Source organism: Cololabis saira, chromosome 14, assembly GCF_033807715.1.
Source record: "Cololabis saira isolate AMF1-May2022 chromosome 14, fColSai1.1, whole genome shotgun sequence".
In the NCBI taxonomy this organism is placed as follows: domain Eukaryota; kingdom Metazoa; phylum Chordata; class Actinopteri; order Beloniformes; family Belonidae; genus Cololabis; species Cololabis saira.
The window spans coordinates 17,522,119-17,536,501 of NC_084600.1; the positions used below are offsets into that span (position 1 = coordinate 17,522,119).

A 14,383-nucleotide genomic window follows, 5' to 3' on the forward strand; every position below is an offset into this window, starting at 1 on the left:
TTAGCAAGATAGTGCTAGACCGCTCCAACCATTGAGACCTTTCATATGACACATTTCAAGGTGTGTCGTAAAATGAAAACTTCAAAGAAGACCCAGGAGTGTTTACCATCTCAAATCCATAATGGGATTTCAAAAGCTCCAGCAAGTTTTTCTTACTTTCCAGACTAACAGTAGAAGCATTATTGTTAGAAGAAGATGCTCTGACACTAAATCAGTGGAGGCCCCGTGTTACGCTCAGTGGCTCAGGGAGGCGATGTGCTCTCTAAAACTTGAAATGATGAAATGCTCAAGAGGCAACTCTGCAAAGTTTCATCCCGATGAAATTCTTTCTGGATTTTCGTTGACTCCCATTAATTCATCTCGCCTTTGATTGAATTCAAATTTTAAAGTTCCTGTATTTTTTTTAAATAACTCATCATTTATTAGCAACGTGATACTACCAGGCAGCAAAACACACATGGTTGCAAACAGGTTTCCTGTAAAGCGATGCCATTTTCGTCTTTTTCTTAAAAGGATAAATAGAAGAGGAGATGCTACTTCACTGTAAAGTTTGCTGTGTCCCAACTTTGTATTTATTTTTTTACGCTTATTGCTGAAATCAAATTCCTGCCTTTTTATTTTCCTTAAAGTGGTCAACTTCCTGACTTCTTTCTTCACTTTGACACTTAATATGTTGTCCATAGATTACCATTTTGTGCCATTTGCTAATACTTTTTTTGAACTGTTTTTAGCTGTTTTTCGCTAGCAAACCTAGCTGTTTGGTAATGAAGGACACATTACTGAAACAAGCTCCAAAGATGATTCAACAATCTATTGAACTGAAATTTAGAATCATTCTGGCTGAATGAAGGAAATTAATCACTATTATACCTTAGTGTCTTACTCAGGAACCCCTTTCAAAGTCAAGGTGAAAGCGCTTTTGTTTGTCATATAGAATAATAAAGATGACCTGCTGTTGGATTAGCAGTCCTATTTTATTCTAGTGTGGAGAATTAATCAGATGCTGCTGCAGAAGATGTCAGTATTCCATTACCCAGACAGTTTAACCACATGCAGTACTCCTGAGATTCCTTCACCAGATTTAGCTGCAGCTGCTGTTCAACCTGTTGAAGACATAAAGCAGTCCTGACAGAGTTGCTTACAGGCACAATGAGAACACAGTGAGCGGATGAATCATTTGTGCAGCAAACCGTTAGTGGAATGATGAAGACAGATTCTACAATTACTCAAAGATACGTCTAGAGTCCAGTAGCAGGTTAACAAAGAAACGACTGAACCAGATATATCACACCATAATTGTGCTGGGAGACAAGTAAGCAAAGTAATGCAGCGGGGGGGGGGGGGTTTCCACCGCAACGTTAATACGTTAAACTTGATCTTAAACAGAGATGAAACGATGGTGCTGTTAGTATGTGAGCTTGATTCCATTTTTTTTCTGAACTTCATTAAAAAAAAAATTCAAATGTTCAGTGTTCACGTTAAAAACATAGAAACTACACCTAGTTACTTAAAAAAAACTAAAAATTGTGAAGGAGAATAAATGTGCCAAAAAAATTGGCAAAAATTAATAGATAGATTAGATTAGATTAGATTAGATTTCCTTCATTGTCCCACAATGGGGAAATTCACATTGTTACATCAGCAAGACAAAAAAGAAGAAAGACAACATGGACATATAATAGCAATATTATAGAATATAATATAATAGACATATTATAGATATACTTAACTGTTACCTTTGCTGTATCTCGGTCTTAGAGCCCCAAAGGGAAATGTGCAACCGTGACGTCATGTATAATGAACAGAGCAGCAGCTGCTCCTCTAATGCCATTGTCTCCATTCTAGGTACTGAATGTGAGTGTGTTGGAGGGGGAGCAGGTGACGGTGGAGGATACAGGCGGTCAAGAGCCCTTCATTCTTGCCAACGAGTCGGTCCTGATGAGGGGCCTTGTGCTCCGCAGCTGGAGCAACCAGATCTCCATTCGTTTTCGTAGCGACCAACAGCTTAATTCAGGCTTCCTGCTTCTGCATTATCAAGGTGAGTCTAGTTCATCCAAACTTTGATAAGACCAGCAATTGTTCATCTTGTTTAGATTTATTCTTGACTTATAGTTACACTTTAACAACAGGATTCTCATGCCAACAACTCTCATTAGACGTTGTACTTGTTCTCAGCTGCTGTTTTGGGGTGTGCAAACTAAAGAAACAAACATTAATATCAATTGCCCTTTGAGAAAAACCTTTCTTTCAACACAGACATACAGAGATTAATGACACTGTCAAGAATTCTGCCCCGGGCCACAAATTTCTTCTTCTTTTTTTTTCTCCCACACATGTTGACACAAAAATAACCGTGTAGAGGAGTGCAATCTCTGTTCATCTCTGGAAACTGTCACAACATAAATTATTATCACTTTGATCAGATGAAAAAGTCAGTACCTGGAGATTGTGTCTGTCCTACTCACAAAAATTATTTCCACGGTTCAAAACTTGATTGTTGTGTTTTAGGCATTCCTTACTTTTACCTAAAGTTTTCATTTAATCAGACACTCAAGTTATTAGAAGAGATGTTTCATACCTAAGACAGTTTCAGCTGTAAAAACTGTTGACTGTTGCAGGTATGAAACTGAGAAAACTGACATAAAAAAAAAAAAAAAGCGAAACATATATATACAAAATTAAGACTGTTATGCAACCTAAACACTAAAACTAATAATAATAATGTCCACATTTATAGTTAATATCTTTGTTTTATAATGTGCCTTTGACCCCTACACCACATAACATTAATAAATCTGTAGCAAGCTCGTTGCCACTGGGGCCGACCGACAGGACAGAGGACACAGGATTTAGTGCAGGAACTCCTTTATTCAATCACACAGCCACACGTGCACGAGCAGAACCTTCTCCCAGCAGACCTCTTGCTGGTGTGCAGCCACTTCTTATGTAGCCAGGCAGGGTGGAGAGGTTGATTGGGCACAGGTGTGCCCAATCGGCTGAGTGGCTGCTCCTCCACCCTGCCACACACCCCCATCGCCCAACTCAGGCCGGGGACCATCCGGCCTAGCCAACTCCCCTCCCTCGGAGCGGGAGAGGAAGCCAGGAACCGCCATCCGAATCTCCGGGCCTTCCAGGTTCGGCCGACTGCCGAGACCGGTCGGGTGGTCGCCCTTAGCGTTGGCGTCGGGCCGACTGCGGAGAGGGCCGCTCTCGGGACTGGGCCCAGGGTGGCCTCGGGCCAGACGGCATCCGCGGCCCTGGCCGGGGTGCGCCCAGGACCACCCCCTCCCCGATGCAGCACTGCTCCAGCAGCTCCGGAGCTGGCGCGTCCAGGACCGCCTCGGCGACCTCCGGCACCGACGCCTCCGCCTCGGCGACCTCCGCCACCGACGCCTCGGCGACCTCCGCCACCGACGCCTCCGCCTCGGTGACCTCCGCCACCGACGCCTCCGCCTCGGTGACCTCCGCCACCGACGCCTCCGCCTCGGCGACCTCCGCCACCGCCTCGGCGACCTCCGCCACCGATGCCTCCGCCTTGGCGACCTCCGTCTCCAGGACTGCTGTGACGAACCTCAGGTGTGGCGCCGGGGTGGGTGGCGCTGCGGGTCCCGCCGCCGCTGGGGCCGCCTCAGGCGCTGCCTCAGGCGCCGTCACTTGGCGGCCTGCAGCCTCCGCCTCACGGCATGTCGGCTGCTTCACCACCAGCGCCTCCAGCACTGCCGCGGCGAACCTCTGGCGTGGCGCCGGGGTGGGTCGCGCTGCGGGTCGCGCTGCGGGTCCCGCCGTCGCTGGGGCCGCCTCAGGAGCCGTCGCCTGGCGCCCTGCAGCCTCTGCTTCCCAGCCTGTCGGCTGCTGCGCCACCAGCGCTTCCAGCGCTGCGGTCTGCTGCTCCCACTGGCCCTGCAACAGGGCTGCCAGGTCTGCCAGCACCTGTGCAAGCGCCTCCAGGGTCCGCTCCCCGCATCCTTCCTCCATCTTGTCGGGCCCCACGTTGGGCTCCAGTGTAGCAAGCTCGTTGCCACTGGGGCCGACCGACAGGACAGAGGACACAGGATTTAGTGCAGGAACTCCTTTATTCAATCACACAGCCACACGTGCACCAGCAGAACCTTCTCCCAGCAGACCTCTTGCTGGTGTGCAGCCACTTCTTATGTAGCCAGGCAGGGTGGAGAGGTTGATTGGGCACAGGTGTGCCCAATCGGCTGAGTGGCTGCTCCTCCACCCTGCCACAAAATCATTTTAGAAATTCACCCATTAGACAATATTCAGTCTTCAGTGAGGCTGATTGTGTAAACAAAAAGGTGGTGAGAGCAGCATTATAATACACTTCAACCAGTGTGACGTGTATGTATGTCTATCCCAGTGTGTCACCACTGGTTGCACAATAGTCTCTATTTTGGCTCAATCCTGCTTTTTCCTGTTTATTGACCAATAGCAGAGGAGCTGCACCAGGAAGGACTGTCCCACTGAAAGTTGTGCAAGAAAACTCAAAGAAAGAAACACATTTTTCTTGTTCATCAGAAATAAATAATAAAAAACCTTAATTTTCATGCCTATTTTAACTTTTAAAGATTGTGGTTTTCGCTTACAGACATATCTGAGCCCAGTTACCGTTTAACTGACAGGCTAAGGAGGAGATGTGGAGGGGAAAAAATGGATTGCTGTGATTAATTTCGTACATTATTCTCTCGTCCAAAATATTGACTGTTGACTGTACTGTAATATACAGTGATTACTGCAACCTTACAGTAATTCATGATCGTTTGGCGCAGGCTTCTTCCATTTAAATGTTTTATATGGACATTCTCCATTGAGAAGTCAATTCCATATGCTGCTGCAAAGATTAAACCTTGGAGGAGTAATTTATTAAACATGATCAAATGACAAGTGTGTGGCAGTTGCAGGGCATGTTCATGAATATGAGTCTCCGTAATTTCCTCCCTTCCCCTCAACTTGTTTTGTGAATGACATTGATCTTCCATACCACTAACAATGTCTGTTTATCTTAGCAATAACACAAAGCGACCACCAATTACATGCCCCATCGATTTTAGCTGATGTTGGAGGCTGGTGGACAAAACATTCATTCCACCACATTACTGGGGCACTTTGGTCAGCTGGAAAATGAAAAGTACCATCAAAACAGTGCTGCTGATCTCAGATTACTCAATTTGGCTGTTGGCTATCACTATATGGTTTGTCTGAATGATGATAGCAATGTGTCGTTCCAGATTCTACTGCACTGTATGATGCAGCATTGCTGACATGTTGTTACTACACTTCTTTAACTGCAAATATGTCAACATTGTGTTACATTAGAGAGTGCATTTTTCTCTTTCTGTTCTTCAGTTTATATATATATATATATATATATATATATATATATATATATATATATATATATATATATATATATATATATATATATATATATATATATATATATATATATATATATATATATATATATATATATATATGACCTGCCGTGAAGCATACTCATGGAGAGCAACTGCAGGGAAAGTCCAAACGCCACTCTCTGCACGTTCTCCAGAAAATCTCTGGTGTTCATGTGTGAAAGTGGATTACAAGAAATGCAGCCACTGTGATGTCGCCCACCGGTTTGTGGTCTGCCTTACGAATGCTTGAGGCTCCCAGCATCTCAGTTTCATGGAACCAGAAGTCACTAGTGGTTGCTGGATTAGCAAGGTGTGTCTTTAATTTGCAGAATTATCCGGGATTGTAGTTCTGTGTCATCTTTTCTTTCGGCGTATAGCGATCACATTCTGCTCAGTGTGAAAATGGCATGCAAAATCCATCCCAATTAGAAAATGACTTATATATTTATGAACAGGTATGAACAGAAAGAAAATAGATATTTGAATCTGCTGTGAGTCATTTTGTCCAAGAAAAAGGCATCATTACAGTAAATGGAGACAATTATTAAATACAGCTAAATTCTAAATAGAAAAACTTTGGGTTCTCTCCACTGGGTCCGATAATATCTATGAATCCGAACTGTGAATGTGACTCCAGTTTATAAGTAAAAGACCCACCTTTCTCTCCCAAATGGACTGCTAATGCCTCATAGGCTCTTAAATATTTCAGTGAAGCAATGCCCCAAAAAACATACTTTTCTCTGGCTGCATTTGAACTACAGGGTAAGAGTGACCCAATTACAATGTTGTTTTTCCTACTAAGTGGAATAAATTGAAGATGACGAGTGGATGTGTAATAAAATATAAAAACAAACAAAAAACAATAACAGGGATTTGAATAATCTCAGACTGGTTCCAGGTGTCATTAATAATACGTGAGAATAAATCAGATGGGAATCAGATAATTGCATTTCCGTTCAACATCCAAGCAAAGAGATGGGATTTTCTCTTCAAATGCAACTAAAATGTCTTTAAAAATTTAGCTGACCTGAGTGACATGAACATGAGTAGACAGATTTTCCACTTGCTTCTCTGCTTGCCTAATCACATGCTGGCCTCCAAAAATGATTAGGAAAGCAATGAGTTCAATGATATCTTGTGATGTGTATTTCTTAACTCCAAGAATAACAAGCCAGACTCTGAGCCCTCCGCTGTAGCCGTGAACCTTTCCTGAACCAGCTGACAACATAGTGGTACAGTATGTATGCACACATATCTCTGCAGTGTGTGTGTATGTGAATGCGCTAATGGAACCAGGTCCAAACACTGCATCATCTGTTTCACTCTCACTCCTCGCACCTGGCTGTGCCGCTTTTTCTCGCTTGCCAGTAGTTTTTTCCAGGTCTGTGACCAAGCCCATCCACCTTGCACACGGGTTGATCAGCTGATATCCAGCTGTAATTGCATATATCAGATACGAGTTGCCTTTAAAAGAGAATGTTAGCAGCTCATTAAGAGAAATTTAATAGTTATTAAATTGGAATTGGCCATCAAGAGCTGCTGTTTTAATCCCTTTGAAATGTAATATTTTGTAGATTATTCCACTATGTGAGCCCCGACCCAAGATACTAATGAAAATACATCTAAATTACTGTGGACTACTAGTATTTACAAAATCAAAAAGATCCTCAATGTGTGTACATTGCTAAGGTAAATACTCCAGTTTCCAGTAGCTGCTGTTCCAGCTTCAAATCATATAAAACTATGTGAAAAAACAGATATAGATAACTATCTTACTGAGGCTCAGCGTCACGTTGCCCTGTACAATTATAGCTCACAGCAGAAATAACAGTGCATATAAACCCTCTAAGATGCCCAACCTTGTGACAACAGATAACCAAAGCAACAAAACAAACAGACAAGAAAAAACAATACACAAACTAAAAACATAATCAAATCTGATTTGGTTATTTGGGTAAAGACAGGTCTTTCCAGTAACTTTAAACTTGCTAGGCACTTATTTTTTTTTTTACAAACCTTGTTACAATTTCACACAAACAAGTCTCTGCATTGTTATACCCGCCTGCAAAAACTGGTACAAATTCATTTTGTGAAGTGAATCCTGTAACACTAATGAGAAAAAAAAAGCATTGAGCGGCTTCTTGAAGAAACAGAAACATCGGAGACAAGATATTTCAATTTGCGTCCCTCTGCTTTGTAAGCAGAGTATCACCTTGTCCTTTATAATGGGTTGTGAGTAATGTGACCGGACAAGCGTGGAGAAGGAGACAGAACTGTGGAGAGACCCATCTCGGCACGAGGTAATTAATATCTGCTACAGCGTTAGCTCTTCCTGTGATGACAGACTGATGGATGCCTCTATAACACCAACAATGTGCCTGACACTTGGAGCATGATTAAAGGTTTTTTTTGTGTGTTGAAAGTGGAAAGTAGGGATGTGGAATGAAGGAGTTTATTTTTTCTATTTATTTGACCGTGTTGTTGTCCTCAATTCACATATATGCAGGGACAGTTCCTCATGTGTAACAGAACATTTTCATGTCCACATTGTTCAAATAGGCATACCAAGACTATATACTTCCAATATTTTTTAACAGTTTTTTAAAAATATGTTCACAGCGAGAACTAAATCTAAACAAATGTGTCACTCTAACAAACCACATGAGCATGGAGAAAAAAGGTTATACTGTATACACTGAAATGCTATCTCATGTGTTATGTACATTTCTTTGCCAAATTATGACTCTCTTATGTTTATCTTCTGAATTATTTATTTGGACATTTCAGTAATTTTTTTCACTTCCGAAACATGTGGGCTAGAAAAAGTCACAAGAAAAAAACACAGTGTTACACACTCAAATCCTGATGAGCACACGAAGAGCCTGGCTTCTCTGAAAGAGAACTGACCTCCCCTGAAAACGTCCGTCCATCCATGCATACATCCTTTTTTCTATACATGCTACTGGGTGGGGGTTGAGTGATCTGCACCTGCTCCAGTTGACATTAAGTGACAGTTTACCAGCCCATCATTCAGTACACGCTGAATCAAACCAATCCGTAATTTTAGTCACCAACTAACCCCGACATGGATGATTTTGGACTATGAGCCCGAGTACCTGGAGGAAATCAGCAGATGCATGTGCAGGACATGCAAACAAGATGATCCCAGCTGAGATTGGGAACAGAAACTTGGTTGCTGTGACATGAGCAGTCTAAAAATACCAAAATGTAATGGTGATTAATAACAAATACAGAAATAAAAACATGACTTTCACATTTTTATTGACCCTATTTTCTCATATTGGAAGAAAAGTATGAAGAATAACACATTCATCTTACTGAATTCGGCATCTTTACCACAAGTTATCACTTAATCCTAGACACTGAAGCAGGCTCCTTTCAGTGCACGCCCTGGCTTTGAGATAAAAGACTTGAAAAGACACTTATCTCCTGCACTCAAATTAACCAAGGGGCAACTAAACTCGATAGAACATGAAAACTAATTAAATTGTATTCATTAATTAATTGATATTTGAAATGTTATCTTGTGTACTTCCAATACAATTTTGTGCACACAACATAGTAATATGTGTCATTATAACATAATTGTGTTAAGAATTCAACCTACTTGCTACTAGAACTGGTACTGAACACTGCAATATTAAAGGACTTGAACTTTACAATTATTTAAATGAATTTGTAATTATAAAAACCTACGGCTGAAAACTGCATAGACTTTTTCGATATCTAAATTAATTATTAACAGACGTTGCTTTGATTTTAATTAAAAAAATAAATAACTAACTCTTATGAAATGAAAACATTATTGTTGCTCCCAAAGCTAAATTAACATGCCGCAATGTCACTTTTGAGAATTTGGAGACAGTTAAGAAGATTTGATTGACTTTCAGTTATTTACAATGTGCTATGTTCATAGTCATTTTAGAGTCTCCAATTTTACTCCTAGGATAATACTCAGGTGATGTTTTACGAGAATTAAATGAGTGACTCTAAGCTACAAAAACAAGTAGGGAGGACAAAAACCCCTGCAGGCCTGCTCGTCAGTCACCGTTTACCACAGTTCTGAACAGCATTGATTTGATTCTGTCTTTAGTCCATAGTTATTCCTCTTAAATAGCCTTTATTGAGTAAATGACCATTAAAATCGAGGATTTAAACCAACCACATGAATATCAATGGGCCATATCAGGGCAGAACTATGGTCCGGCTTTCCACAACTGAATCACTTTCCCAGAGACAACACTATTGATTTCTCTGTAAAAAAGCAAGGCTTTGATGCACAGCCAGGACAAGTGAGGCTTGAACACAGTGACAGTCAAACCATCCCACAACATGCCTGCCGAGGGGCATCCTACGTATCTGTATATCAAGCAATAACTGACACTAGAGAACTAGACATTGGAAACACGTAAATTCCCGGGAAACAGACTTACTTTTAAAGTCAGACTGAAGTAGAAAGAATTGAGTGGTCTGACTTGGTCCTGTCACAGTAGAAAATGTTATTAACCACTCAGCTAAACATGAACTGTTCAAAAACAATAGTCAAATATATTACATTCATTTTAAAAATCAGGAAAAAAAATGTAATATTTAAGGAGATTGCCAGGAGAATGTTAACTTGGCCCTTTGCCACGCCAACAAAAATGTTGGTATAAATTTGATTCTCTGAACTGCTGTGTAGCTCCTCCTCCGTCTGCATCATGGAGACTCCACTTTGTTTTTACAAAGTAAATCAAGTTGTACTTAATGTCATTGTTTCTTACACATTAAGTAGACAGTCCAAATTTTGGCACACGGGTACGATTATAGTAGTTGTAGTTGTAGCATTATGCCACTTTTGCACTAGGACTTACTTGGCCCGACTCGGCTCGGCGCGGCTTTACACGGCTCCACACGTGTGTTTTCGCACTGCCAGGGGAGAAGTGGGGGTGGTGTGGGGTGAAGCTGCTGTGCCGTACTCGATTGCGCAGCACCTTTGTTTGTGTCGGCGCAGATGAGAAATCAGCTGGAGCCGGGAGCGGCTGAAAAAAAACAGCCCGTCTACATCGCTTTTTTAATTTTTTCTCGACAGCCACCAGGTTTATGAACATCTGCACCTCAGAGTTGGATCACCAAACAGACGTTTTTGCTGTATAATAAAACGGTGCGAGCCGCGAGTTGCCTCGCGCTGACTCCCGCTTCCTGATTCAAACGTTTGACGGCCCCGCCCCCCGACCAATCAGAGGCGTGGAGGGTGGTGACCTCCCTGCTCAGCCCGCTATAGAACCTCACTGAAATGGTTACAGAAAAAGGTATCGGCTTGGAGCGGCTCTACCCGTCTCAGCCCTAATGCAAAAGCGCAAAACGGGTAGAACCGAGCTAAGGTGATACTAGTGCAAAAGCGGCATTACAGTCAACTCCCCCTCATATTGAAAACCTATTGTGTCATGAAGTCCATTTATTAAACCTTCCCTTCATTTCCTGAACAGGAAGAGGGTGGAGAACTGTAACAGTTTAAAGGTTTAGGCAAATATGTTTTACTGAACTGTGGGGTTAGACTCTAAACACAGAATTCAGTGCAACATATTTATGAAACAAACTGAACATGTAAAAGCATTTGACAACATTAAAAGCAGCACAATGTAACTTTTCCACCTTAATATAATATTTCCAGGGTCATTGTGATGGTACATCAACTTACAACAGGTTTAATGACACCTCTGTCATGGTCTGAGGGGTCTGTATCGCCTTCACTGGCACTATGTAACTTTGAGGTGGATGGTAGGAACCCTTCCACACTACTGGTAAAGCACTACCGCTTTTGTCCAAAGGAGCCGCCAAACTCAACAAAAGATGAAAGTTACATTGTGCTGCTTTAAAGGCAACGGTTTTTTGATTTACCCGACTCAGACTTTCCTTTTTAGTCCAAATGAATATTTACAAACAAAAAAATGAAAATGCTGAGCAACAGGGATGGCACTGTTAATATTGTATTGCACCACCTTTAGCAGAACCAACTGCTAAGACATGTAGCTAATCGCTCTGAATTAGACTTCTGCATCTGCCAACAGGTACGTTGGCCCACTCGTATTGAACAGCTGACCATGTGCCTTATAATCCGGTGCGCCTTATATATGGATCAATATTGATCCGCAACAGGTCTCGAAACCATAGACATATATACGTGGACGCCTCATGACATGCTGGAACGTAATCCAGCGTGGCCGCCATATTGGATGGGTCTCCTCACTCCAGGCTAAATTAACTACACTGGAGTTACAGAGTGCCAGCACACGCAAGAAGCTGCAAAACAGTTCTTTTTCAAGGGTTTTAGCTCCCCAGCCCCAGTTGTAAGCCTAACAGGGTAGTATAAGACCCTGGAATGACCTGGATGTATTTATTTATTTATTTATTTAAAAAAAAATTATAGATATATTTATTTCTTTATTTATTTTGGTCTAATGGATGCATAACGTAACCCCAGCCTCTACTGTAGCGCCTTATAATGCGGTGCGCCTATATGGAACAGTTTTAAAATACGTCATTCGTTGAAGGTGCGCCTTATAATGCGGTGCGCCTTATAGTGTGAAAAATGTGTTTAAACTGCCATCACTGGCTGTAGGTTATGGTCATGATCCTGTTGAAGGACTCATAGACTGTGACTAAATTGCAGTTACTCTGCAAATGAGACTCTATATCCAGCTGAATACAATCTTTACCATATTCACTGTTGGTATTTCTTTACCACCTTTCACCCCATTTCTGTCTCCTGCCCTCACCATGCCAAATTTTATCCAATTCCAGTAGCCCTGAAGGGATTTATTATGCTACAAATGCATAATCACACAACAGTACAATAGGTTTTAGACCTAAATTGAAATGCATTTTATTTGTTTGCCCATACAAATTGAGTAACTCACCATTACTGGCTTCCTTAGCTCATCTATTCTACTTTACGCAACAACATTTGTCCATTATTGGTTAAACAGCAGCTCTCATTATTCAAGCACCCAGGCTGATGAAACAGGTTTGCAGTTGGAAAAGCCTAATTCATCCGAAGAAAGTGTGTGGATGCAATTTTCACTCTAAAGAACTTATATCAGGAATGTATTACTTAATTCCAATGATTTCTGATGTTTCATCATCTGCAGATGGCGAATGTAACTACTGACGGAATCAGCAGCTCACGTTCGTGATTGCATAGTTGGTGACAGCATAGTTGGTGACAGCATTTGCACATATATTTTTCTCATAAATAGATATCTCTGATACAAAGACACGTGGGACGAGAATCCTGATGAAAGAAGGGATTTATTGTTTGCGTTGTTGAGCGTTAGTGAGGTATGCTGAAATTACTTATTTAAAAAAATATGTATTGTTGAGATGCCACCTAATTAGTTATATTGGTTATGACAGATACATACTGTACACAAATAAACTGTCATTATCGAATTGTGCACATTGAATCCTATAAGGCTTTTTTTCCTCACGTCTTTTTATTTAGTTATAAATAAGAAGGTTCTATTTATACATGTATTATATTATTACAGACTCAAAAGGTTATATGGAACCTTTTGAGTCTGTAATAAAGTATTCATATACAGCACAGTTTTTTTTAGCACAGTGTTAAACAAAGTGTTAAACAAAGTATTATTTGATGGGTTCCAACATTTTTCCATCAGTGTTGGTTTTCTGAGCCCTTATAGCATCATGTGTCATTTACACTTGGGTATTTGGTCTCCTGTAATAGATACTTATGCCATTATCACTATATTTAACATCACCAAGTTAATTGTTTTTAGTCTACGGGGTAATTTTTTTTAAATTTAACACGTAACAATAAGAATGGATAGGGATGAGCATTTATTGTCATTACAGAGTTTTTACATGAAAGGTAATATATCAAATCATAAAGTATTTATTCATCCCTTATCTGTATCTGCTTCAATCCTATAAGGTCATGGGGGTCTGCTGGAGCCTATCACAACAATGAGCATAAGGTTGCCAGTACATCACAGTATATTAAAAACTATGGCTTGCATCTCTGTAAAATGAGAAATCTGATATGAAAAACTTTTTTCATACTTGTTGAACTTCTGACGATTAAAGTGAAGAATTACATAAATTACTACGATATATCCTCAACCTCGACTCCTCTATGAGAAAACAGTAACACAAGACATAGGTTGCACATCTGTTTCCTGTGGCTCTGCAGTGCCAGTAGCTAATCTTCCTGGCTGTCTGCACTGTGGATCTATTATTTCTAATGGCAAAACAATCAGACTTTATGGCCCAGCACCACATCTACTGGAATGGAAGCGGCACGTAATTTAATACTTCAGGAATTGGCTCCACAATTTTTGCCTCTGGCTCCCCCATTGTATGCTCAATAGGGATTTAAATGCTGCTATGATAATGGCAATAACTAGGTTCATTGGAGCCAGTGATAAACTAGGAATGGAATGGATGACCCAGGGGCAGCGTGCCTCGTCCCTGTGGCTCACTGATTTGCTCCGAAGCAAAGTCCTGTTTCATTATGGTAAAAATTAGTGGTTTGTGTAAAATAAACACATAAGTCAGTGGTTTCACAAACCTTTATGGCCATTATGCATTTAGGGCCGCTTCCCCATGTGTTCAAGTTCAGAGACTAATAGAATTGCAATTTTTAGGAGACAATTTGGCTTCAGAATAATGTCAGAATACATTGTAAAGTGCTATTTTTCATCAACAAATGGTGGGATGGAATAAAAGCACTTCAAAGCCAACCTATTGCACAGTATCATTTTCTTTTTTCTTTTTTTTCCCCTGTGCTGTTTAACCTTCAGTTGCACCTGTGCATATAAAATACTTTCATTCCAAAGCATCAAATTCTGCTCCTATTTCAAAGCCTGCAGAGTTTCTGGTATGCTTTGGCATTGGTGCCCTGAGACATAAGCTGGTGCAATATCAGAAGCCAGGAGTAGAGGCTTCAGTATCGCTCATGA

The 14,383-nt window shown here is 41.1% G+C and overlaps 1 protein-coding gene across 3 annotated transcripts in view; it reads left to right on the forward strand.

Moving 5' to 3' along the window:
- LOC133459748 (seizure protein 6 homolog) overlaps positions 1 to 14,383 on the forward strand; it is a 131,658-nt gene that overhangs the window by 91,101 nt on the left and 26,174 nt on the right. For all 3 annotated transcript variants that reach the window (XR_009784069.1, XM_061740005.1, XM_061740006.1), the window contains exon 4: positions 1,846 to 2,038. Coding sequence is in view for 2 of the 3 variants with exons in the window: in XM_061740005.1 (XP_061595989.1) it covers positions 1,846 to 2,038 (193 nt within the window). In the remaining variant the exon portion in view is untranslated. The remainder of the gene's footprint in view (positions 1 to 1,845; positions 2,039 to 14,383) is intronic.